Genomic DNA, 25,717 nt, shown 5'->3' on the forward strand with positions numbered 1-25,717 from the left:
AGTGACTGACTGCTCCCTCTGTACAGGCTCGCATAGAGGAGCTGGAAGAAGAAATTGAGGCCGAGAGAGCGACCCGCGCCAAGACGGAGAAACAGCGCAGCGACTATGCCCGGGAACTGGAGGAGCTGAGCGAGCGGCTGGAGGAGGCGGGCGGCGTCACCTCCACGCAGATCGAGCTGAACAAGAAACGGGAGGCGGAGTTCCTGAAGCTGCGCAGGGACCTGGAGGAGGCTACCCTGCAGCACGAAGCCATGGTGGCCACGCTGAGGAAGAAACACGCGGACAGCGCGGCGGAGCTCGGGGAGCAGATTGACAACCTGCAGCGGGTCAAGCAGAAGCTGGAGAAGGAGAAGAGCGAGTTCAAGCTCGAGATCGACGACCTCTCCAGCAGTGTGGAGAGCGTGTCCAAGTCTAAGGTGCCTGGCTAGGGTGGGAGACACGTAAGGGAGACATGTTGCACCTGGGACCCTTCATACCTGACCACTGCCCGCCTTCTCTCCCTTTCCCAATACTTCATTCAGGCCAATCTGGAAAAGATATGTCGAACTCTGGAGGATCAGTTAAGCGAGGCCAGGGGCAAGAATGAAGAGATTCAGAGGAGCTTGAGCGAGCTGACCACACAGAAGTCTCGGCTTCAGACTGAGGCAGGTGAGTGATGTGCAGGAAACCAAAAGGGGGAAAACACAGGCGCCTAGAACGGCGTGTCTGAGGGAGAGTCTCTAGGAAAGAACATTTTCAAGAGAGAAGTAATCAAAATAACCTACAAAGGGGGCCATCTACAGTTTCCTAAAGGAAGAGAACACTGAGTTCAGTAAAAACCAGAGAGAATAAGAAGGGACTCAGAATATCACCTTGTTTAAGCTCTGTCACAATTAGGATCATCTTGCTTCAGATGAAATCTCATTGGCAGAAATAGGACGAGAAACTAAGACTCATGGCCTTTCTGCTTCTTGATGCACTTCATGTGCATTCTGGTGTTTCAGAGAATAAAGAGAAACAGGGCCAATTGCTCTTGGTGTGTCATAAAAATATAAAGGAACATTATTTGAGGCTTTTACATTGAAAATGTGGCTCCACCCAGGACTGGTCTGTCATCATTGGTTTTGCTCATCCATCTTTTGCTGCATCCATAGCCAAGACAATGGAAATGAGAAGTGTAGCTAGTTGTCACTTCTACAATAACCTTAAGGTTGACCTCTGGAGTCATAAATTCTCACCCTCTTTTTTCTCTGACTTCTGTATAAGGATATAAACCTGAACTTACCTAATTTACGCAAGAGTCTAACTTCACATTATTAGAAATATAAATCCAAAATATTCCTCTTTATGACCAACAAACAGCTGGAAATACCAAACACTGGAGAGGTTTAATGGGAGTTGTTAAGAACCACTGGTAATGCTTCAATTTACAATTATTCCCCCCACCTTCTTTTTAATCAATAGAAGCCACTCCCATCTTTCAGTAGTTTAAAATGATATCAGGTTATGCTTTCCATTTCTTCTTCAAGAAGAGCCCACATCTTATCGTTTATTCTTTCCCCAGACCTTAGTACAGGGCCTTATACACAGTAGAAACTTGGTGAATGAATGAATACCATGAAAATATTTCCTTCTGGATATAGGTGAGCTGAGTCGTCAACTGGAAGAAAAGGAAAGCACAGTGTCCCAACTTTCCAGGAGCAAGCAAGCATTTACTCAACAAATAGAAGAGCTCAAGAGGCAACTGGAAGAAGAGAGCAAGGTATCTCCTCTGAAGGATACTCCCTTGATCTAATTTTCATATACTACCTGCAAATAAGATAAAACAAACAAAACTGCAACTTTATTCCATAGGTGATGTTAGCAGGAACATACCTAGGTTGTATGATGCACATAGGATTAAGTCCACTGGGGGCTCTTTCTTAACTCCCACAGGCCAAGAATGCCCTGGCCCACGCCCTGCAGTCCTCCCGCCATGACTGTGACCTGCTGCGGGAGCAGTATGAGGAGGAGCAGGAAGGCAAAGCCGAGCTGCAGAGGGCACTGTCCAAGGCCAACAGTGAGGTTGCCCAGTGGAGGACCAAGTATGAGACGGATGCCATCCAGCGCACGGAGGAGCTGGAGGAGGCCAAGTACGCAACTCTCTGCCCTTAGAAGAACTAGAAACCTTCAGTGATCATATGGCTTTAGAACTCCTTGGGGATACATTTGATGAATTTGTTTTTGTTACTAGATGTTTTCCTGTTACATGTGCCTTTGAATATAGTGCTGTGCCATTAGAGGAACTTACTGTTAGTACATTTCATTAAGACAAACAACTTTGATCTTGCTTAAAGACAAGACAGATTATTGATCACAGATTTTGAGCAGATAGGGAATTCTCCTGGGCTTATGAAAGCACTGGGTGTTTGAATCACATAGATTAGTGATTCCAACTTGATGAACAGTGATGTTCAAGAAGATTGAAACTTAAATAGCATCTGCTTCTCTTTCATATTCTTTAAGGAAAAAACTTGCTCAGCGCCTTCAAGATTCTGAGGAACAAGTTGAGGCAGTGAATGCTAAATGTGCTTCCTTGGAGAAGACCAAACAGAGATTGCAAGGGGAGGTTGAGGATCTGATGATTGATGTGGAAAGAGCCAACTCTCTGGCCGCTGCTCTGGACAAGAAGCAGAGAAACTTTGACAAGGTGTGGGATCAGCTTCTTCTTGGGTGAATACCATGATGTGGGGGAAATTCTAATAGCCATGGAAGGATGAGACTGGGCCCCATACCTGACTCTTCCCATTCCCAGGAAGGTGGCCTTGGGAAAGTCTCTGAATTTCACCAAGATGTGGTTTCCTTGTCTGTGAAACAGAATGGGAATGGGATGGGGGTGAAAATCCCTTTCCAACATTGTCAGTGGATTTGAACCAATTTCTACAATGTCATTCAGCCCCAAGCCTTGTTCCTTCCCCCTTGTACTGGTGGGTCAAGATGGTTGTTATGTGGTACTCTTAACTTGGGTCCTAAGGACAGGCTTTTGGAATTCTCCCCTCTCAGTATGGCAGATAAGGATGATTTGAACCAATGTTTTAATAAAACTCTTAGAAGTTCAGTGCCATTTTCATATTAGGAACAAAGCAATTTAGCCTAATTCCTTCCCAAAAGATCCATTTGCTTTTTGGAGATAGCAATTGTTACAGATTATATTGAGTAAACTGATGGAATGAAATCCTGGTTAGTCCAATAATCAAGAAGGATCCAGACACCACCAACTTAGTACTAACTCTGAGACTATTTGCCTTATGGTAATATTTAGTAAGACGCTTGGAGGAGAACTCTTAGAAATCCCTTCCATCCTGGTGTTTCAGGTGCTAGCTGAGTGGAAGACAAAATGCGAGGAGAGCCAAGCAGAGCTGGAGGCGTCTCTGAAGGAGTCCCGGTCTTTGAGCACTGAGCTCTTCAAACTGAAAAATGCCTATGAGGAAGCATTAGATCAGCTGGAAACTGTGAAGCGTGAAAACAAGAACTTAGAGCGTAAGCTGCTCCAAACAGTCTGCAATGGACCGAAACCGCCTCCCTTCACACTCCATAGCCAGTGTGCTGGATAGGGATGGCTCCATTATTCAGATCCCCGCACACATGTGTATTGAGGCACCCTCAGAAAGCGTTCACTATCCAAGCGTTCTTTTTTAGTCTCTCTGAGCTACATCTTATCTCTAGGAAACAGGATTCCTTAGAATTTTAATAAACTAGTGAAAAAAAGCATTGAGTTGGTGCTTTGCATGCCTGGCAACCCGTGCAGAGGCGTCCAAGTACAATGGAAACTTATTTCATTGCAGAAGAGATAGCGGATCTCACAGAGCAAATTGCTGAAAATGGCAAAACCATCCATGAGCTGGAGAAATCAAGGAAGCAGATGGAGCTGGAAAAGGCTGATATTCAGCTGGCTCTGGAAGAAGCAGAGGTGACCATGAATGCTGGGGAGGTGGCAGCAGAGACAATGAGGGGGAGCCTGGGAGGCCAGCTGAGCCCATTCTGTGTCTTGGCTTTTGCCTTTGCAAAATCACAGTCCTAAAGCCTTTCCCTTTCCCGTCAAAGAGTGTAACTGAGGTTGAATGAAATAATACCTGTGAGTTATCTTGAATGTATTGGAGAAAGTCATTACATTTAAAGAATGAGATTTTACAAAATCTTAGGTGAATTTCAAATATTTGTAAAGTGCTTCCTGCTCCGGGGAAATATGATGATTTAAATTTATTATTGTTGGGCATGGTGGCGGAGGCTGAGGCAGCAAAGCCAACCTCAACAACTCAGTGAGACCCTGTCTCAAAATACAAATAAAAAGGGCTGGGGATGTAGCTCAATGGTAGAATCTCCTCACCACCCCCAGATTCAATCTCCAGAACCATGAAATTAAAATAAGTGTTATTATTGTTTTATTGTATAATCAAAACTGAATAGCAGTGAACCTTTTTCTATTTTTGCACTGAAGATAATTCGAGGTTTTTTAAAAGTAGCTTTGTATATTATTGAGTTCGATTTAGGAAATATCCCACTGAAGTTTTGTTACCCCAAAGGTCATAAAGCAGACTTATAACAGGCATGGATACCATTCGTTTTGCTTTTGTTTTTTAAAGGCTGCTCTTGAGCATGAAGAAGCCAAGATCCTCCGAATCCAGCTTGAATTGACGCAAGTGAAATCAGAAATTGATAGAAAGATTGCTGAGAAGGATGAAGAGATTGAGCAGCTGAAGAGGAACTACCAGAGGACAGTGGAGACCATGCAGAGTGCCCTGGATGCAGAAGTGAGGAGCAGAAATGAAGCCATCAGGATCAAGAAGAAGATGGAGGGAGACCTAAATGAGATTGAGATCCAGCTGAGCCACGCCAACCGCCAAGCGGCAGAGACCCTTAAGCACCTCAGGAGTGTCCAGGGACAGCTGAAGGTTGAAAGAGCTCCCTTGGGGGGTGGGAGAGACCTCTCTTGTCCTCATATTCTCAAAGATAGAGAGAAGGCTCATGGTCCTAGTACCTCCACTTCAAATAGAATTTTCCTTTTCCCTCTGGCTAGGACACTCAGTTGCACCTGGATGATGCTCTGCGGGGCCAGGAGGACCTGAAGGAACAGCTGGCAATTGTGGAGCGCAGAGCCAACCTGCTGCAGGCAGAGGTGGAGGAGCTGCGGGCCACACTGGAGCAGACGGAGAGGGCCCGGAAACTGGCTGAACAGGAGCTCCTGGATTCCAATGAGAGAGTGCAGCTGCTGCACACCCAGGTAGGGGCAGAGAGGACAAGGTGAGAGGGTTTGGCCTCCGACACAGCTGTGTAACGCCCATCCTCTTGCTGCAGAACACCAGTCTCATCCATACCAAGAAAAAGCTGGAGACAGACCTCACCCAGCTCCAGAGCGAGGTGGAAGATGCCAGCAGGGATGCCAGAAATGCTGAGGAGAAGGCCAAGAAGGCCATCACAGATGTAAGGCTTCTCTTTCCTTTTCCCACAGGACGGCCAGAACCATGCTTCATTAAAGCCTGTGGTCTCCCCTCATCTCCAGATAGTGCCATTAGACAGGCAGGGTCTCCCCCAGGACACACAGGGTGGACATGTTGCTCCAATACCACACCTACCTCCCCTCAAACTCAGCAGTTACCCCCTCAACATGTAAAAGTAGGACATAGGAAAAAAAAAAGAAGAAAGAAAGGGATCACATCCTGCTTATTTTGCCCATGGAACGGCATGATTTTCTTTCCTTCAATATCTGACTTCTTCCAGATATGGGAGTGAGGCCTCCTGCTGTCACTGTCCTATTAGGTTTCTCTCCCCTGTGTCTAGCTGAACTTCCTGGGTATCCTGGAAGCTCCAATAGCACCACCTGCTGCCTGATTGGAGAATACTACCTCAAAAACTATTTTGCTTTCCTGTGTGTTCAAGCACCACCTTAATTCTCCAGACGCCTTCCTTTAATCTCCAAATTTGTGAGACTGGGTATTCAATCAGTCTTCTTCAACTCTCAGGATCCTTTGAAAATAATTATCAGTGATAATGAAAGAAAGAATTCTTGGAGTGGAACAAGGTCCCAAGGAGTCCAGTTTCTGGAAAGGGAAGATACTGTTTCCCATCCAGGCCTTGTGGGTTTCATTTATTAGGTTATTTATATCTCGGTTATTTTAAACAGTTTTTATCTCTCTCACATATATATTTATTTATATGTGTGTATTTATATGTGTGTGTGTATTGCCAGGGTGGAAAACATGCTCACTAATTGTCCTACTTATTATCCTTTGACTTCAGCCTGGCCTCTGGTTTCCTCCAGGGCACCCAAGTTTCAACAGCTCCAAGGCCCCTAAGCTTTGTCTTCATCTGTGTGGGTCTGATTTGTTTTTCAGGCCGCCATGATGGCTGAGGAGCTGAAGAAGGAGCAGGACACCAGCGCCCACCTGGAGCGGATGAAGAAGAATCTGGAGCAGACAGTGAAGGACCTGCAGCACCGGCTGGATGAGGCCGAGCAGCTGGCGCTGAAGGGCGGCAAGAAGCAGATCCAGAAACTGGAGACGCGGGTACTTGCAGGAGCAGCTCTGGCAAAGCTGAGCCCAGCAGCCTCCACACTAATTTCTTGATCATTCATGCTCCAGCCCCACACTAATTTCCTGACCATCTCCCTCAGATCCGAGAGCTGGAGTTTGAGCTGGAAGGGGAGCAGAAAAAGAACACAGAGTCTGTGAAGGGCCTAAGGAAGTATGAGCGGCGAGTCAAAGAGCTAACGTACCAGGTAGGCAGAAAGAAGACCCGACAAGCATTTTCTCTGTTAGGTGCAAATGCCACCTTGGATTCTCCACCTGTATAGAGGAAGAAACACTTGAGCCCAGCAAACTAGCCAGGCCTTGTACATCTCTATTTCCTCTTCTCTAACAACATTCCATTTTTGTCATTTTTAGAGTGAAGAGGACAGAAAGAATGTGCTGAGATTGCAGGATCTGGTTGATAAACTTCAAGTTAAGGTCAAGTCCTACAAGAGGCAGGCCGAGGAGGCTGTAAGTCAGGGAAGAGGGTAGCTTTGCAATGGTGGCCTGGTCCAGTTCCTACGGGAGCTCAGAGAGAGAATCTTACCTGTTGGGCTCTTTGGTTTCAGGATGAACAAGCCAATGTTCATCTCACCAAATTCCGGAAAGCTCAGCATGAGTTGGAGGAGGCTGAGGAACGTGCTGATATTGCGGAATCCCAAGTCAATAAGCTTCGTGCCAAGACCCGAGACTTCACTTCCAGCCGGGTAAGCTATTGACCCTGGTGATTGCAGGGAAACCTTTCCTTTATGACTGGGGAATCTCAGGCTCTGGAAGAAAAGGAATTTGCTTCAAGTCTCTGAGCTGAGCACTAAAATCAGGTCAGTAGCTGACAATACAAAAAACATCATTCATCCAGAAAAGGGATGAGATGAGGAGTGCCTAGTGAGCTCTCTCAAGCGCCCCCTGCTGGTATAAAAGAGGCAGGAATACCCTCCAGAGCCGAATGAGCTTATCCGTAGTCACTATACAAGTAGGAGGATTACTACTCAGAGTATGGGACTTGCTCTATTTGATGGCCAGTTTCTAAGGCTGTAGGGTGACTTCACATTGCTTAATGGTACATCCTCCCAAGGTCCAAAAAGTATTTTGTGTCCCACCAAGATAAACAAGTAACTCCCTGATGCTTGCTGGGAGAGAGGATGGAGGAAATATGTTTCTGCTGCCTGACTTGATTAAAAGTATCCACTTTCTTTCCAGATGGTAGTCCACGAGAGTGAAGAGTGATCGAGCCCTGCTGGAACAGGACAGAAGATATGCAAAATGTATATTTTCATGCTTCCTGACCAACATTTAACTTCCATGTGACTCCTTTTCACATGCAATAAATTTTACCTTGTTTTCAGTTTGGGGCATTTCATTGGATTTGTCTTCCTCTTTCCAGCCTGGAAATGATTCCTTGGATGATTTTTATGCCCAGTGTTGAACTCTCCATAAGCAGAGGGCTTTGTAAATGCAATTGATGAGTGCATATATATGGGAGGGAGAGACTGCTTTGGGTTTAAACTTGAGAGGTTATATAAAAAAGAAAAAAAGACAATTAGGTTAGCCATTGCTTTGGCAGTGGCTAAAAACTTAGGACGGAGTTTTTCAAAAGAGTCATGTCTTAATATGATATAAGGGAAACACATGTGCTAGGTTCAGAAAACTCTGATTCAACTTCATAGGGTTATAAGGAAACGGACCAGATCACCCTCCTCTATATTCTACAGGGGAAATATCTAGTAAATATTTATGGGGTGGTTGCTCCATGCAAGCAACTGTGTCAGTAGGAATACACAGATGAATAAAACAGTGTCAGGTCCTTTTAATAGTTCAATCTAGATTTCCCACATGTCCTGTTATCTTGGCTCAATCTGCAGTATTTCAGAGCAGCACAACCCCAAACCTCATTCCTCAACTCAGGGTGGGCCTGTCATTATCTAGAAAAATACAGCAGGAAGTCAGGATAACTATCCTGCTGACCTGTGGCTGGACATACTGTCTTCTAACCTGGGACCGTTTGTCATAATTGAACTCATCAGAAAGGGCTGCCAAGTTCCTTTATTTATCTGATTCTAGAAGATTAGGAGATGACCCATCTTGACTCAGGTGGGAATTAAAGTAGTTTGAATCAGGTGGGAATTAAAGTCCATGGGGAGTTCTCTTCAGTGCTCAATACCAAGTTAAGCAGCTTCTGGAATTTGCCATTAGGATAGGAAAGGGGCTGCTATGGATGTCCTATTTGGCCTGTCAGTGATTTCAAAGCTTTTTGTTTCTGAGGCCAAATCACTGTCACTTTGATTTATTTTCAATACTTCACAGCAACACTATGACAGAAAAGTGAGATGTCCTTCTGGTGGTATCTGTTCCTGAGAGGAAATTACAGCAATGTGAACAAGTCTGATCCATGCCCAGGCCTCAGACCTGGCCAAAAGGGCTACAGTCATTCAGTCATTCAGAATTTATGGAGACCGCTATCGATTGCTTTCCTTGGAAAGCTGGCATCAGAGAAAGCAAACAAAGTTTCTCACTGCAAAGATATCCCAATTATTAAGAAAAGAGGAAATGAACTGGAATTTCACCACTTTGATAAGAAATAGAAACCCTTAATGAATTATGACTACTAGAATCATTAGAAAATAGGCAGCTAGACATGATATGTCCCCTGACGGAGGTACACACTGTTACCTACAAAGAATGCCTGCCCAACAGCTTCCCTGGGTCTGATCAAGCCTAGGGAAGTGACTGTTACCAATTTAGAAGCAATACAGGGGATAGAGACATAAGGTGCAATCAATAAAATCCAAGATATAAGAAAATCGATGGAACAAATCACCTAGTTCTTTCTTTTTCCCCCATCTAATTCTTTCAATAAATAAATTGCAAATCAAAAATAATAGAAATGAAAGGGGGAACTACAGAATAAAAGAGATGTAATGGGCTTATCTATCAATTGCACTATATGGACTTGGTTTATATAAATAAATGTTAAAACATAGATACACATATGTGTACTCTATTTTGTTAAATCTGAATACAGACTGGATATCTGATGGTGATAAGAGATTCTTGTTCATTTTTAAGGCATGTGGTACTATGATTATGTTTTCTGAAACAATCCTTATCTTTTAAAAGCACATGCTAAAATATTTCCAGATAAGAAGGGAAGGGAAAATAAGCAAACTATCTTTCAAGTCAACTCATATGACAGAATTTAAGATGTGAAGAATTAATAAAAGAGGTTTCTGATTTATTTTATACAGAATGGGGCCTCAAACTTGAAAATCTCTTGAGGCTTTGGGACCTGACAGTGTCTACTTATGGGAAAATGTGCCATGTCTCATCAAGGAGATGAAATGAAGTTTGATTCTGGAAGTTACCTATGACTACCTCTATTAGGCTTTGATTTTGTAAGGGATATACATGAGAAAAATTCATTTTCTAAGAGTTACTATTAAGATGAATTTTACCAGCGTTCCATATAGTAAAAGATATCCATGATTATGAATCCATAAGCTCTGTTATTGAAGAGAGAAAAATGAGAGTAGGAAGTCCCTTCGAAATAAAGAACTGCTGTGCCACAGAGGCCAGAAAGCGGGTGGGGCGGGTCTTATCTGGCAATGGAAGGGAGGAAGATAAAATCAGCCACAATTTACTGACTCTTACTGATGCACTCAGCACACACTATCTCTTATCATCCATATAAAGACTCAGTGATGATGAACTTGACTTAATACACCTGCTTATTATAGATGATGAAGAAACTAAAACACTGGGCAATTGCTGAAGGTCAAAATGGCGGAGCTGAGCATGTCTTAAGATTCCAAGACTGATTCGTCCTACAACGCACTGACTATTTATCTGGGCAGCTGGCCTAAAAGATAGGAGAAACACCTTGAGGAGGTGGATCATGGGACAAAGAAGTGTCAAAACTGGGCTAATAAGACCCAAAGAGTACTTCTTTTCTGATTACATCTTTTAGGCATTCCATTATAACCCTTCTCTTGCCTACCAAATTGGCCTACCTCATCCTCAGATAGTCTACCCTCAGACAGGCCATTCTATCATTTGGTGGAAACATGGGTGACCTTTAGCTTATTTGTGATGTCCACTGGCTCTTTTGTACATGAGCTCTAAAATAGGATGGCAAAAGGATGAAGGGTCTTCTTTCTTCCAGTGTATGTCTTTGGGAGGGGTCTCCCATTTACAAATTTTAAGGGCCATTGCAATTATTTTTGCCTTTCTTAAATATATAGCCACACTCTTCTATTCTTTTTTTCCTGGTATTGAGTTTATTTTATTTTTCTTCCTATAATCTTCACATGATCCAGAAATCTTTGGTTTTCTGAATTCTTTATAATGAATCTCTAGTCTCAAATCCCAGCAGCGGATTTCCATTTTTATTACCTTTTATAATACTTCAATTATACAAGAAATACATAAGAATAGGATTCAAAAAAGATCTGTTAAGTATAAAAGGACTGCCAACTAGCATGGTAGCCTCCTTCCTTATTTGGAACAGATGAGATCTTCACTTATAATTGGCAGGTGTCCCCCCTCTTAAGGACACGAGGGACACAGTTTCTAATAGGAGTAACATGTCCTTATGAGGGAAAATGGGCTGTAGTTTGCAGCCTGCCACCAGTTGGTGAGGGGAGCTTTTCATTTCTCCACGCCTGGGTCATCGCGACAGCTGAGAGTTTTAATAAAGCAAGTGTGCCTCAGAATGGGGGATGAGCAACCACCCAGAGCACAGAGGTCTATTTACACCACTCCCAATAATCCCACTGCTAAAAAGAGCTGAAGCACAGAGGTGCCTTGGTGATCTGGTTGCCTTCAGCTATGCCGAGACATTCCTGAGGCTCTCATTCCGGAGGCTCTCATTCTGGAGCCAAGGACTGAAGACGGCTCCGATTATTTTTATCTAAGATGTTGCATGCTTTCCATGACAGCGGGGAACAAGAAGCTTCTACTCTTGGGCATTTAAGAGATTACTCCATGTTATAGCGATGAGATGTGGCCTTCCTTCAGGAGTCCTGAGGAGATTAGGAGAGCAGGTGATAGATGTTTGCCTAGGTCATCCTCATGGAGAACCCTGACACCACCTTATGGAGAAAAGAGAAAACTTAAATTAAAAATATTAAAAAATAGAGCATTATCATCACATAGGCTTCCCCAGTGACTCAGGGATACAAATACAAGTAAAATAGAACCTCAGAGCTTAAGAACAGTAAAGGGAATATAAGCACTCAAATAATAAGAAGAAAAAATAACTAACCATAGAGGTAGTGGGTAATTGAGGAAGGTGACAGGGTAAAAAAGTCTTATAGTCAAAAAACAAAGCAACAGTCAATGGTTTTAGCAAGGAGCACAGTGTTGTGTATATAGCATGCTCAACACATACTTGAATCAAATTCCTAGTAGTGAGAATACAAGGGAGGGAGATGTGTTGCTCTCGAAGAAAACAATTTCTTTTTTTCTATATCAATGATCTGCCTCCACATATCAGTAACAAAGAGAGAATAATAACCCAGAAGTCCAGAGGGTTTTTGTTTTTACAAATATGGAAACAATGCTGTCCATGAATTTTATTATTATTATTATTATTTTGGTTTTCTGAAAGAACAAGGATAGGCATGGCTATTTGCAATTCACACAGGCTCATAAGCCTAAAGTGAGGATCAGGTATCTGAGAGAGGCCCAGGGGGGTAAGGCGCTGCAGTGTGAAGGCAAGAGATCCTCAGTGCCTAAGGCCAGGGTCAGAGCCACCATCCCTCCAAGTTTTGCTACGGAAGTTTCAGGCATGTGTCTCCTTACACTGGTCTTTCTGAATCTGTTATTTACCAACGTTTTACTATGTGCCCCAAATCATGAATAGAAGCAGAAATCCTCAAGCCAGACCAGGAAAAGCGGGAGGGGATGAAGTTCATGTTTTAAAGCCTCAAGGCTCAGAGAAGAGGGATGGGGGTGGAGGGACACACATTTCCAAATATGGCCCAGTCTCAGCCCTGGCGGAGATAAGCATCCGCAGCAGCTGTGCCTATTTTTGGGCCTGGGGTCTCTGTCCCAAGAGCAGCAGGTGTCAAGACCTGACGGACAGGGCTTCCCGGCATCATTCCCAGGGGCAAAAGCCGGCTTTTCAATTAATTGTCTTCAGCTAGAAATATCAATTGTCCTTGTTTTCTGTTTCCTAGGGACCCACCGGCTTTGGCTATTCAAGCCTGCCTCATCTCACAGGTGGGCTCAGGGCAATTTGCAGGTTTTGGAGAAGAGGGTAGGTTTAGGACATGCATCCCTTTCTGAACTGGTAAGGAGGGAAGGAAATATTCTCTCACAATCCCACCCTGATGCAAAAAGCCCACAGAAGAGAGAAGTTAGAGGGGCAGACAGGTTGACTGCCTTTGCTACCATCCCAAGATTTAGTGTTCTGGGCTCCTGACCATTCTGATGAAGGAGCAAAAGGACATCCAGTCACGGAGAACTGGCATTTGAGCTGCCAGGCAGTTTCAGACATTCTTCTGAACACTAGTATAATAACTACCAACATGCCAGGAACAGCAAATGTTGTAAGCCTCCAGATAACGCATTCCTTGTTGAAAAGTAGATTAAAACACCATGAATTTTCACCTTTTAAAATGATTTGCTTTCAGTCCCAATCATAACAGGGTCTTATGTGTAGTGAGCAATCCATAAATACACACTGATTAGATCTGATGTGGCCATCACCGACCTGCCATTAGCAAGAGGACACAGCCCCGTGGAACTCGTTCTCATCTTTTGAGAGGTTCCATAGACATCACAGAATAAAGCCGCTCCCTTAGGAATGATCAGCATTTCAGCTGTGACCTCACTAGGTCCTGTTACAATAGGGTGTTTCTTCCCCACACTTCCTCTGTGCCCACCTTAGAGATGGTCTCAGAGGGGCACTGCCTGCTAGGCGGTCTTTAAACCTAGCTTGGGTGCTGTCAGCAATGAGACTCCAACCTCTGTAGGTCTCTTCTCTTCTATTCCCAGAATAGCTCCCCAAACTGAGATTCAAATTTCTGACTCTGAGCTCGAGACATTTCTGCTGCCTGATCAGCTGGTGCTGAGCAGGGCTCCTGGTCACTGGACCTGGTTCCCTCCCCTCCTTCCTTCAAATTCTGTCTTGTCTTGTAATCCCGAGAAATCCATGGTCTTAGTTTCATTGTCTGAAATACAGGATAAGAGATGAACATAGGCTTTTTTTGTGGCTTTTGACATTTATGTAAGAAAATATTAATAGTAGTCCTATGGTTTAAATCATTTGAGCTCCTGAGATAAAAAGACCGCTTGAATACTAATCATTATTCTAAAAGAAAGGAAGAAGCAATTCTGACAGGTCTCTCACTGCATTTAATGGCTCCTCTGAAATCTGATTTGGATTTTAAAGGCTGGTGATATGAAGATCTGGCGATCTCAGGTGCACACGATTCACAAGCTATTTAGTCCCAAAGAGCAGGCAGGTGCCCCTTGGCTTACAATGCAGTTCTATCCTAGGAAACCCATCAGAAGTTGAAAACATCAGTGGAAAATGCATTGAATCCACCTAACCTACCATTCATCCTAGCTTAGTCACACAGCACACTGGAATGTTGGTTGTTTTCCCTGTGATCACAGGGCTGACTGGGAGCCCCGGATTGCGCCACTGTGTAGTAACAGCAGAGGATGTGCAGCCTATAACTGTTGGGAAAAAGGTACAAATTCAAAATTCAAAATACAATATCTGCTGAATTCATATTGCTTTCCTACCACTATAAATGGAACCATCACTGTAAAGCAGAAAGGACCGCGTGAGATCAGGAATCACAGAGCAAGAATGAGGCACCAAAAGAAAGCTTATTGGGGGACACTCCCCATGAGGTTCAGGGGTTTGCGAAAGGGTGAGGGCCAGGGAAGTCACCTCGGGAAAGGCAAGAACAATGCTAATAATGGAAACTGTAGGGAGGAGGGACTAGGCCATCTAAATTGCAGCTAGACAGCAGGTTGGTTGAGTGGCGTTTAGGAGGATCATGTCTGTTGTGGGTTGGTCAGGGCTGATTGAGTTGACAGGGCGATTGCTTCAGCCAGCAGGAACCCATGGTGGTTGGGGTCCATTGCCATGTCAGCTTCCAGTTGGCCATTTTGGGTTGCCTCAGCCAGGTGGAAAGTCCCCACAGCCACCATGAAACCAGAGGGTGAAGGGAGGCCTGCTGACCTAACAATCATAAGTTGGGCACCCTCTGTACTGAGTTCAAGGAGAATAATGTCACCACTGAGTCCAAATTAATTGACACAAGTGAATTCTCCTTAGGCCTATGTGAAACATGATTCTGACCTGACACTCCTCTGACCAGACACTATCAGGGGCCCCTCAGCCTATCAGTTGAGTACATTCTTCTTAGACTGATCCCACACAGACCTGCCAGCATGGCTCTCTTTTGTTACCCAACCCCAACAGGTTGCTTCTACTTGTTGAAATCTTGGCCACTTCAGGTTCTCTTGGTCCTCACCACCCATAGGGGTCATGCTCCAACCTTTATGTACTTTCTAAATTATCTCTGCTCTTCCTGAGTATCAGTTGTGACTTATTGTCTTACCTTGATAACCTAGTTCCTACCCCAATACCTTGCATTTCCAAAATACACACACACACACACACACACACACACACACACACACATCTTAAATAGTGAAAAAACATTGGATTAGGAGTAAGAAAATCTGGGTTTCAGTCTTAACTTTACCTCATTTCTTTCATAATCCTGAGCAGCTCACTCTCTAGGTTTTGAGTTTCTTACCTAAAAAAGGAAAGGTCTGCATTATCACAAGGATTCCTAGACTGAGCTGGGCACTGATATTTTTAAAAATACAAAATTTAAGGTTCTACCCTCAGAGACTGACTGGATTAAAGACTGGGAATCTGCATTTTAAAGACTCCCTGGCAATTTTAACAATCTGCTTAAAGATATACTCTTAGAGGAGTTGTTTTAAAAAGCAGATTCCTAGGTCCCAAGCCAGATCTACTAGGTGGGAACTTCCAAGGCAGAGACATGGTAACTTGTACAGTTAACAAGAACCCCAGATGACTTTTATCATAAAGTGGATCTGGGAAACACAGGCCCAGATCTGTGCTGCACAAAGAAGCCTGAAGACCAACAGTATTGCATCCACCTGGGGATTTGTTAGAAATGCCAAATCTCAGGCTCTTTCCTGGGCTACTGAATCAGAATCTAATTCTAGCTCTTGCTAGACTTAGCAAGGTTTCTGGTGATTGGCAGCACAATAGAATTTGAGAAGCATAGCACTCTTGTCTGTTAGCATGCTTCAGAGTCCTCTGGAGGGCTTGCTAATGGACAGCCACACCATTGATTCCCTACCCTCTAGTTTCTGATTCTTCGGTATAGGTGGGGCTTGGTGACATGCTGCTGCTGGTCCAGGGAACACATTTTGAGAACCATGCCCTGGAGTGTTTCTCAAAATTTTATTTTCAAGAGTGAAACTCTCTATTGTTTCTTTTTTTTTTTGTTTGTTTTATTGATCTACTCAGGCACTGGCAAAATCCTATGCACTCACCCTAAGTGTGTAAGATTCTATGAATTAACTATGTGTATAACTATTTAAATGCCAAGTTTTGGGCACAATGGAATTTGTTGTAAAAGTTTCAAGAAAGTCACAACATGGGAATGGGTATAGTGTGTGGTCATCCACAGAGAAATCCTTTCCTCTTTCCCCTCCCTCTGTTTGGAGTGGTGGGAGATGCTGCTCTTTGGATTGCTGCTTGAAAAGCTACATGAATTCCCCATGGGAGTATGCTTTGTTACTCTCAGAAACTGATTTTCTCACTCTTGTCCTCAGAACTGAAACTTGGACACTGGAATTTGAAGGGTAGGGTCATGTAGAAGGTGAGTGAGCACTTCAAGGTCACTTCATCTGTTGCTGTGCTAATGATACCGAGTTCTGCTTCCTCACATGTTGAAGTTTGAACGTTAGAGAAGCACACCAAGGCAAGCTTACGAAGCAGGGTTTATTTTAACAGGGGTAACACACACAAAAAAACTTCTCCTGAGAGGGAGAAGGGGGCCATAGCTGGTATCCTGGTATCCCAAGAAGCCAGGAGTTCTGCCCTTTTTATACGTCCTAGGCTTCCTTTGTTCTCCTGTCCTCCTCCCTTATCTTTCTCCTTCCTGCTTATGGGACTAGGCATTTGACTAGACCTAGGAAATGCTCCGTGGGATGGCCAAAAGGTGAGAAACAGGCTGAAGGGGGAGAGGCAGGATGGAGCAGCTCGGGACACATTAATTAACAACCCTATAGCTCTCTGTAGGGAGGGACAATTCCTGCAACAGGTTACCTTAGCAACAGGTTGGAGCAGGGGGAGGTTCTTGATTAGGGTGGAGGAAGGGCTCTGAAGGAATTAACATTTCAATCCCTCAGGGGGCAGTCTCCAACTTCCAGGGACTCACTCAAAATTAGCCTCCTTGATTGACCTGACTCGATTTACCTATCTAAACTGCCTGCCTCATTGTGGCTTCACTAGGACCACAGAGCTAGTGCTTGCCCTGGGAGACCCAGTGCGCTCACTTTCCTACTTCCTGCCCCCTTTGTTTACACGGTCTCCCAGCTGTCCCATTTCAACCACCATCAGTGCAAGTTCCCAAGTGGTGCCTTCCACGCTGTCTTCTAGAAGGCTCTGTTGCTCGGCCTGACATCTTTCATTCCCTGACATCAGAGACCCCCACTAGGTGGCACTGCTGCTCTGCCAGCATCACAGTCCCCAGTGAATCTACATTATGTACACTCACAAGACTGGGATTCTAATTAGAATGAGATGAACTCCATGTTTGTATAAATAAGTCAAATTATACTCTATTGTCATGTACTACTAAAAAGAACAAAAAGTAAAATTTAAAAAAAGATCCTTATGTGACAGAGCTGACTATGGCTCTGGCAGTGTGGGTGAAGAGCAGAACGCTCCCCTAAATTCTTTGTCTACTTCTGTTAGAGAAGTTCAGAATGGTGCTATGCCATATTGGAGTCAAAGAAAAAGAAAGTTGGTAGCACCAACTCTAATTTAAAATTTTGTTCATAATGGATTTTTTTGCATTAAGTTTGATTTTATTATTTTTATTTATTATTTATTATATATTTATTTATTAGATGCATATCCATATACACATATAATAAACATAAGCATATTGTAGTAAACATAAATATACATATGCACATATATATATTTTGGGAGGGATACTGGGTATAGAATCCAGGATCTCACACATGCTAGACAAGTCACTGAGCTATCTCTACAGTTTCTTAAATTTGATTTAAAAAAAAATTGCAATACATTATGATTCATCTGAGTTTTCTGGATCACCCTCTTAGCTTTTACACTGTGGGGGTGGGGAGCTACTTGCCTCCCCCTCATTTGGAGTTGAGCCACAGTAGTGTGATTTGTGCCCCAGTGTCAACAAGCATTATGGTGATGGCTGTTCTTAATGCTGTTTGATGGTTCTTTTATTTTTTGAGGTTGAGACACTGAGCTGAGGCAACTTTTAGGGCAGAAACCGTTTCTGGGGACAGAAGCTTTGGGCAGGATCAGTTTGCTCTCACTGGCAGGTACCCAAGTCACCTCAGGAGGCCACTCATCCTCCCTATGAATCCACTTCTTCCAGCCCATATCCCTGAATAGTCCTGGGTTCCAGAGTGCTACCACGGGTCACATGATGAAGACCCTGCTAATGTGAGAGAAAGGTCTCCATCCCCTCAACCCAGCATATCATCTTTCCTTCTAGGGCATTCCCCCGCCCGGATGGATTTAATTCACCTCACAAAGAGGATACAGTGCCTATCACTCCTTCACATGCTGTGTTTAAGCACCTGTATCGTTCTCTTCTTCTTGCTTTGAGAGGGACCTTTTAGCTTTCTTTCCTGTAATAAACTAGTGCTCCTCTGTAGCTCTCTGTGGCACCTCTTTTGATGGTCCTACTTTCTTTCCTTCTTTTTTTTTTTTTTTTTTTCAGTGCTGAGGATTGAACACAGGGCCCTCATGCAACTAGGGAAACACACTACTACTGAGCTACACCCCTAGCTTCTGGTCCTACTTTCTTTATACGGGCCCAGGCTCCCTCTGCAAAGTAAAGTGAAAGAAAAAGAATCAAAACAAGCTGCCCACTGAACCCATAAGCATGCCCTTACTCCCAACACAGGCTCAGAAACAACCTGAGGAGCTTTTAAAAATTTCAGTGATGCCCATAGCCCATATTCTGGCTCACACCTATGGTCCTAGCTACCAGGAAGGTGGAGGCAGAAGGATCACTTGAACTCAGGAGTTTGAGACCAGCCTGGGCAACAGAAGAAGACACTACCCTACCCTGTCTCAAAAAAGAAAAAAAGAAATCTTAATACCCAGGGCACACCCCAAATCAATTAAATGCGAATCTCTAGCAGGCAGTCCCCAGGCATCAGTAGTTGGTGACATCTCCAAACTTTCAAATGGAAACAGTTCCCAACCAGTGGGAGCCAGTGTACCCAAAACAGACCTGAGTTCTCCTGAGCAAAGGCTGTCACCTACAGGCATGTGTGGGCGCTGCCGCCTGTGGTAGGACAGCAGACTGAGGGACAACCAAACATCAGAGGCTTTTAGGCTTGAGAACTCAGTCTTTTACCCACTCCAGATTCTCCTGTATAAACCTGCCAGTGCCCCCCCCAGCTCAAGCCCTTCCCAGGATGTCCCACCTCCACAGGTCCACTATATCCACTAGTGGCCAAAAAGATGCTTTCATACGCCACTGAACCCCATCTGGAACTTGGCTCTGGACACTGGAGATACATGGGAAATAAAATTACCCTCTGGTCTTTTCAAGGGTCATCAGAGAGTCGCCATATTCCCAAGAAACCAACCATGTCCATCTCTACCAACTGCTCCCTGTTCCTGAGTCTTGCCCCCTCCTTCCTGGCTATCCTCTTATGGGTGGGTTACAGTGGCAACATCCTTCCATCATCATTAAGCTCAGGTTCTCAGAATTTTATCTATTTTTTTAATTATAGAAGTATTTTCATAAAAATGCATTTATAAGACATAAAATAGGCCCCTGCCTAGTCCATTCTCCTCTCACTTCCAGTCTCTGGTTACCAGCACCCAGAACTGAATGTCATATTTTCAGAATGAGACATCCTCTCTGAGCTTCAATTTCCTCATATGTAACATGTGAATAGTTACTGTACCTACCTCAACGGATTACTTGTATGACACAAAGAGCCTGATATGGTATTGTTGGATAGTAATGGTAGTTCCCAAAGCTAACTCAATTATCTCAGACAGTTGCTGAAGCCAGATAGATATGAAGTACACTGGTCTGGCCTGCTAGTTATACTCACATCACAGTAGGACTGGGATCATGTGGGTTAATAAACTCAGCCTGAAGCCCCAGTGCTAATGGTATCTGCTAATAAGCACTAAATCAAAAGCTTCCAATCCTTTTTAAATCAAGTTGTATTTGATAGAAACTGCCACAAGAGGGAAGTGCTGGGCCACTTATGAAGGGGATGACATCATGGTTGGATAAATGTAGGTCCATCCAGCTGAGTTGCCGTGGTGGAGGCAGCTTCAATACTACACACCTCGGCTGTAACCTGGGGTGTCCTGCCTGCTAGTCTACCTAGGTATCAGTTCAACAGAACCCCCAGGTGTCAGGCTATGTAGAGGCAAATGCATCCAAACTCTTTTCCACTGTCCTTCTGCAATCGAAGCCCACTTCATAATCATTAAGCTCAGGTTCTATTCTGATGTCCCACAACAGGTTCTCTGTGTAACTAACTATATTCCTCTCCAATTGCTCATTTGCTAAAGAGGCACATGAGTCCTAAATGACATCATTTCCCATTAAGCCTGCCTGAGAGTCCTTCTCAGCATCTCTACCAACTGCTCAGACTTGACATCAGAGATTTTGTATTCAGCAATATATGAGCACCTACTATGTACCAGGCACTGTTCTACTTGCCATCCCTTCCCTGGCCCAAGACAGGCCCCATCAAGGGTTGATGTCTGTCAGACAACTTTCTTGATTTCTCCAGAGTAAGAATTACTCAGGGCTGCAGCAAGGTGTCTATACTTTCGGGCTTCTCCTGACAACAAGCATAAAATGAAAAAGACTCCAAATCTCAAATTCCCACAGCATACTCTAGGCTGGACCCTACCACCCTCCCTTAGCCAAATTCAGAATGGTGATAACGCCCTCCCTGTCAATCTCACTCAAACTTTGAAGAGCCCCTATAACTGTGACAAGAACTCAGAACTGTGATGCTGCCCCAAATAAGACTCTTCCCCCTTAACTCCATTCCTACCAAGGGGTAAAGAAAATACTCACGGAGATTTTACTTTCCACAAAAGTATAGATGTCACATATCCTCTCTCCCTGTCAGACATTCAAATGCTCTTGGACTTGGCAGCCACATGCACCATGGTCTTAGGGGCTGCCTACATACCACCTTGTCTTGAGGTTTTCACTTAAGACTGTTTTGATTATCTGTGCTTTTCAAGGAAATAAGGAAAACTGTTCCTGTATGCTTATGCAATTTTACAGAAAGGAAAGCTGATAGGGTCTTTCACATGAAGTCTACAGACTATTTTAAGAAAAGAGAGAGGAAGGATACAAGGAATCAAAGGTTTTACCACTGCTTAAACCAGAGAGATCATCAAATCCTTGTGGGGGATTTATTGCTAAGATGGAATTTAGCTGACTGAATGATACAAGATGCTCAAGATAGCAATAAAAGAAGGGAATATTTTGGCCTATTTAACCACTCCAAGATAAAAAAAGATACCAAATGTCCATCAATGAATGCATGGATAAAGAAAATGTGGTACCTACACACAATGGAGTTTTATTTGGCCATAAAGAAAAAGAAAATTATGGATCTTGCAGAAAAATAGGTGGAACCAGAGACCATCATGTTAAGTGAAATAAGTCAAACTCAGAAGCTTAAGTGTCTTATGTTTTCTCTCATATGCAGAATATAAAGAGGCAAAAGGAAAACAAAGGTGGGGATGGATGTCCTAAAAATCAAAGGGAGATCACTAGAGGAAAGGGACAACCAAGAGGTGGGAAGTACAGAGGGAGGAGGGTATATGCTGGGAAGTGACATTGTCCAAATTACATTGTTATACTGTATGCATGTATGAGTATGCAACAACAAACCCCATCAATATGTTCAGCTATAATGAAATAAATAATAATAATGAGGAAATTAAAAAAGAGAGAAACTAAAAAAGTTCACAATGGAGGCACATTATGAGCCTGGGTCCAGAAAAGGCATGAGACCACAGGCCTCGTCTAATTTATGTACTAATGGGCCCAGTATGCAAAGTAGGGAGACCAGATAGGACATGTTGACTAAAATAAGAGTTAAGCTTCACAAGAGAAGGTATTCAAGAAGTCACCTGATGGCCCCAGCAAAAAAGCCCTGACAAAGTCACATACAGCAAATGGGCCATAGAACCTAGGGGCAAATGGCACTGTGTCTAAATACTTCTTGAGATCATCGTGAGCATGGTATACTATCAATCATATGCCTAAATCATCAAGAAAAGGTAAGTACACAGATTGTACTCTGTTTAAGAGAATAGAAGAAACAATAAGAGCAACAGCAACAACAAAAAAACCATGTTATATGACTCCACTTATGAAAAATATCTACAGTAGGTAAATTCACAGATAAAGAAAAATTGAGTGGGTGCCAGAAGGTGGGGGAAGTGGATAAAGGGGAGTGACTGCTTCATTAGCATGGAGTTTGTTATAGAGGTATCAAAATGTTCCAGAATTAGATAGCAAATGATGGTTGCATGTTTCTGTGAATATACTAAAGACTACTGAATTTTTAATAGGTGAACATTATGGTGTGTAAAATATAGCTCAATAAAGCTCTAAACAAGAGGACAGGAAGGCATGTAATACAATTTAAAAATATTCCATTAGAAATTACTCCAAACCTCAACAGAGATTAGATTCATTTACCTAGAGAATTCACAGTTAAGAAAATTTCATTCTCAGGCCAGGCTGGAAAAATGAGGTGTTTCTATATAATCAACAGAGTTAAATTCAGTAAAGTAAAGAGATTAGAGAAAGAAAGTACAAAGCATACCCCCAATTCAGTAGAATCATAGATTCTCAGAGAAGGGACTCAGGGGATCATGTGACCATTCTGATATGATCTCTTATTTCATGGATGAAGAAGCAAGTCTGACAGCACAAAAGGCTTGGAACTGAAAATAAAGTCTCTTTCATCAGCCTCACTCCCTACATAGCCACTCTTCTTTAGTTTATTGTATCTTCTTCCATAAATAATGTTCTATTCACGTGTACACACACACACACACACACACACACACACACACACCCTTCCCTCAGTCCAATTAGACTAAAATTGTAGGAGGAAAACTATAAATTAATTTTAAGGAATATTAATATAAAAGCATATCCTGAGAGTTACTCTGGATTTTTAAATGATAGAAACACTTCCTTGAATTTAAGCATTCTAGGAAATGTTGCCTTGACAAATTCATACCTGAAATCGGGGGCTGGCCACCTATCAACACGTGGGTGACTCTGAATGACACTCATGCAACTCATGGTGTCCATGGCCTAAAAAGACACAGAAACACACACCGTCCCATTGGGACATGCCACTGCATGTCTCATACTTCCTTCTGCTCTAGACAACCACCATCTCGTAGGTAACACAAATATATTTCTGTTTCTCTGATCCTAGGGTTTTATTTATTTTTATTTAAGTGATACATAAAAACAAAAATCATACGTATTAGTGGGGTACCACATGATGTTTCAATATGTGTGTACATTAGTGATGTTTAAATCAGGTTAAACATGTTTATCTTCTCAGTCATCTATCATTTTGCATGGTAAGATCATTCATAATCCTTTCTTGTAGCTTTTTGAGTACAGAATCATTATCTAGGATCATTCTACTATGAAATAGTACACCAGAATGTCTTGCTCTTGTCTGTGACTTAGTACCCGTGGATCAACTTTTTCCCCTTCTTCCCTTCCCACTGCTCTCCTCAGCCTCTGGTATCCACCATTGTATTCTCAGCTCCTGTGAGATCAACATTTTTAGATTCCACATGTAAGTGCAATCATGCAGTAATCGTCTTTCTGTGCCTGTCTTATTTCATTTAGCATAATGATCTCCGTGCTCTGATTCTAGGTTTGTGTGGACACTCTAATTTATACTATTGGGGATGGGAGACAGAGATGTCATTTAATGGGATTATGCCTATCACACAGGGATAGAGGCTTACATTTCCACAGGGACAATGTAGCCTCGGCATGATGCACAGAGAATGTGGCTAAGAGGTGATGGTGCTATCAGGAAAATCACTATTGGCCACATTTTGGGGAAAAGGGCAACATAATCACAAGGTTCAGCATAAAGACTGACTTCCAATCAAATGTGAAGTACAATGTCGGTCTGGCAGGTAATCAGCAGTTTAACACAGGAACAGGGCCATTACTTTGAAATATGACATCAAAATAGGAGGAACACAGTCCAGGTCTCAAAGTCCCCTTGAAGACTCTCTACCCTCCAAAGTATTTTTAGTCACAGTAATTGTAGATGGTGAGCAGAACACAGCAGTCCTCAAAATAAGATGGCTCTCAAAAACATAAGGTCAGCAGATGCCATCTCCGTAAGTCAAGCCTGTAAGAAAGATGGGATTAGCTGTCTAGGGGACAGCTTTCCAGAAGTAACCCATCTTGCAGAGTGATTTGGAGTGACCTTACTGAGGAGATTAATGTGCTTCTCCCTGGTATGTCATTAGCAAGCAGCAAAACAATCTAACACTTAGGAAACCGTTTGTTGTGGCAACCAGGAGAAAAAACGACAGGGTGGTGGTCGCATGAATATTTGGAAAGGGAATGTTGGAAAATGAAAATCTATCAGTGTGTTGCCAGGAGGCCTAACAGGTATTCTGGATGAATGACCCTGACCCTTTACATAAAAATGGTCTTAAAGGAAGTCAAGCCTTCAGAGTTGGATGGAAATAGAACATAAGAACATCCAACATTTGTCCTATGCTCAAAGAGTGCTAGGTTTGGATGTGAAATGACCGCCCAAGGCTCTTCTCCAGCCTGTGCTGCTGTTAAGAGGCAGTGGAAGCTTTATGTGAGGCCTAGGGGGAGGTCTTCCATACTGGGGGTATGACCTTGAAGGGGGCAGTGGGACTCCTATACCTTCTTCTTCTACTCTCTTTCCCATCTTGGCCAGGAGGTGAGCAGTTTTGCTTTGCCATACACTCCCACCATGACATGCTGCCCCCTCCCCACTGCCAGAGGCCTAAAGCAATGGACCTTCCCTACCACAGACTAAAAGCTCCAAAACCGTGAGCCTAAATAAGTTGATTATCTTGGGTATTCGTTACAGTAACAGAAAGCTGAGTAATGCACCAAATGATATTCAGGTCTTATTTACCAGGGAGAGAATACTCTGGAATAGATTGGCTCTACTTCTTGGACCCTGAAGAGTTCTACTATGGCCCAATTTCTGACAACTTGATTAATCATTGAGCATCTACTGTATATCAAGCACTGTGGTAGGAACTGGTACAACCCAAACAGAGCGGAGGGAGCTTCCAGGCCTGTGTTGACTCAGGACTGGAAAGTGGGTGAAAATCACAGTTGTTACAGTTGCTTCTAAAAAGAACAAGGAGCCTCCTCCATCATTACAGGATCTGTATTTACTCTGTATTTATAGTCTATTCATGAAATCAGAAGATCAATTATCTTATAACTTCAGAATTAGTTTAGTGAATTAATTGAGAGAAGATCCCAGGTATCATTATTTTTTTACGCCTGTCTTGGTGATTCAAAAATGAAAACAGGGCTGAAAATCCTTGATCTGGTTTAACCATTGGACTTTCTAGGTAGGTGAACTGAGAGCAGAAAGAATGTGCCTCAAGTGACATTTCCTATGTGTAACGCTCACATAAATTCAGGGATTTATAGCACTCTAAGGCAGACCACAATTTGTTTTAGGCAATTTCTCCTGAATCCAGTTATTGTCTTTGATTGTCGTATTTACCATAGCCATATGCACCTCTACATACTAATTTTTTAAAAGAATGCTTTTTTTAACTTAATAGTATTTAAGCAATATCGCTGGCAGTAAGAGCTGCAAAACACACTGTAAAATTAATAACT

General features: G+C 43.1%; 1 protein-coding gene and 1 long non-coding RNA gene across 7 annotated transcripts in view; one reads left to right on the forward strand and one right to left on the reverse strand.

Moving 5' to 3' along the window:
- LOC113183942 (myosin-3) overlaps positions 1-11,288 on the forward strand; it is a 26,443-nt gene extending 15,155 nt beyond the window's left edge. Inside the window, exons 27-41 of the mRNA XM_026390460.2 lie at positions 27-416; positions 522-648; positions 1,623-1,741; positions 1,915-2,111; positions 2,485-2,668; positions 3,333-3,498; positions 3,804-3,928; positions 4,602-4,910; positions 5,036-5,239; positions 5,314-5,439; positions 6,351-6,521; positions 6,629-6,733; positions 6,900-6,995; positions 7,094-7,231; positions 7,725-11,288. Coding sequence (XP_026246245.1) covers positions 27-416; positions 522-648; positions 1,623-1,741; positions 1,915-2,111; positions 2,485-2,668; positions 3,333-3,498; positions 3,804-3,928; positions 4,602-4,910; positions 5,036-5,239; positions 5,314-5,439; positions 6,351-6,521; positions 6,629-6,733; positions 6,900-6,995; positions 7,094-7,231; positions 7,725-7,751 — 2,484 coding nt within the window. The 3' untranslated portion in view covers positions 7,752-11,288. The remainder of the gene's footprint in view (positions 1-26; positions 417-521; positions 649-1,622; positions 1,742-1,914; positions 2,112-2,484; positions 2,669-3,332; positions 3,499-3,803; positions 3,929-4,601; positions 4,911-5,035; positions 5,240-5,313; positions 5,440-6,350; positions 6,522-6,628; positions 6,734-6,899; positions 6,996-7,093; positions 7,232-7,724) is intronic.
- The window catches only part of LOC144255908 (uncharacterized), an 18,697-nt gene continuing 3,883 nt past the window's right edge, over positions 10,904-25,717 (reverse strand). For 2 of the 6 annotated variants that reach the window (XR_013343986.1, XR_013343983.1), the window contains 3 exons: positions 15,251-15,304; positions 14,083-14,207; positions 10,904-11,611 (listed from right to left, as the gene is read on the reverse strand). This is a non-coding gene — a long non-coding RNA (uncharacterized LOC144255908). Of the gene's footprint in view, positions 11,612-14,082; positions 14,208-15,250; positions 15,305-20,869; positions 21,088-25,717 lie in introns of those variants that run through there. The other 4 variants (XR_013343985.1, XR_013343987.1, XR_013343988.1 and 1 more) reach the window with 4 other exon arrangements.

Source organism: Urocitellus parryii, chromosome 7 (assembly GCF_045843805.1).
Source record: "Urocitellus parryii isolate mUroPar1 chromosome 7, mUroPar1.hap1, whole genome shotgun sequence".
NCBI lineage: Eukaryota > Metazoa > Chordata > Mammalia > Rodentia > Sciuridae > Urocitellus > Urocitellus parryii.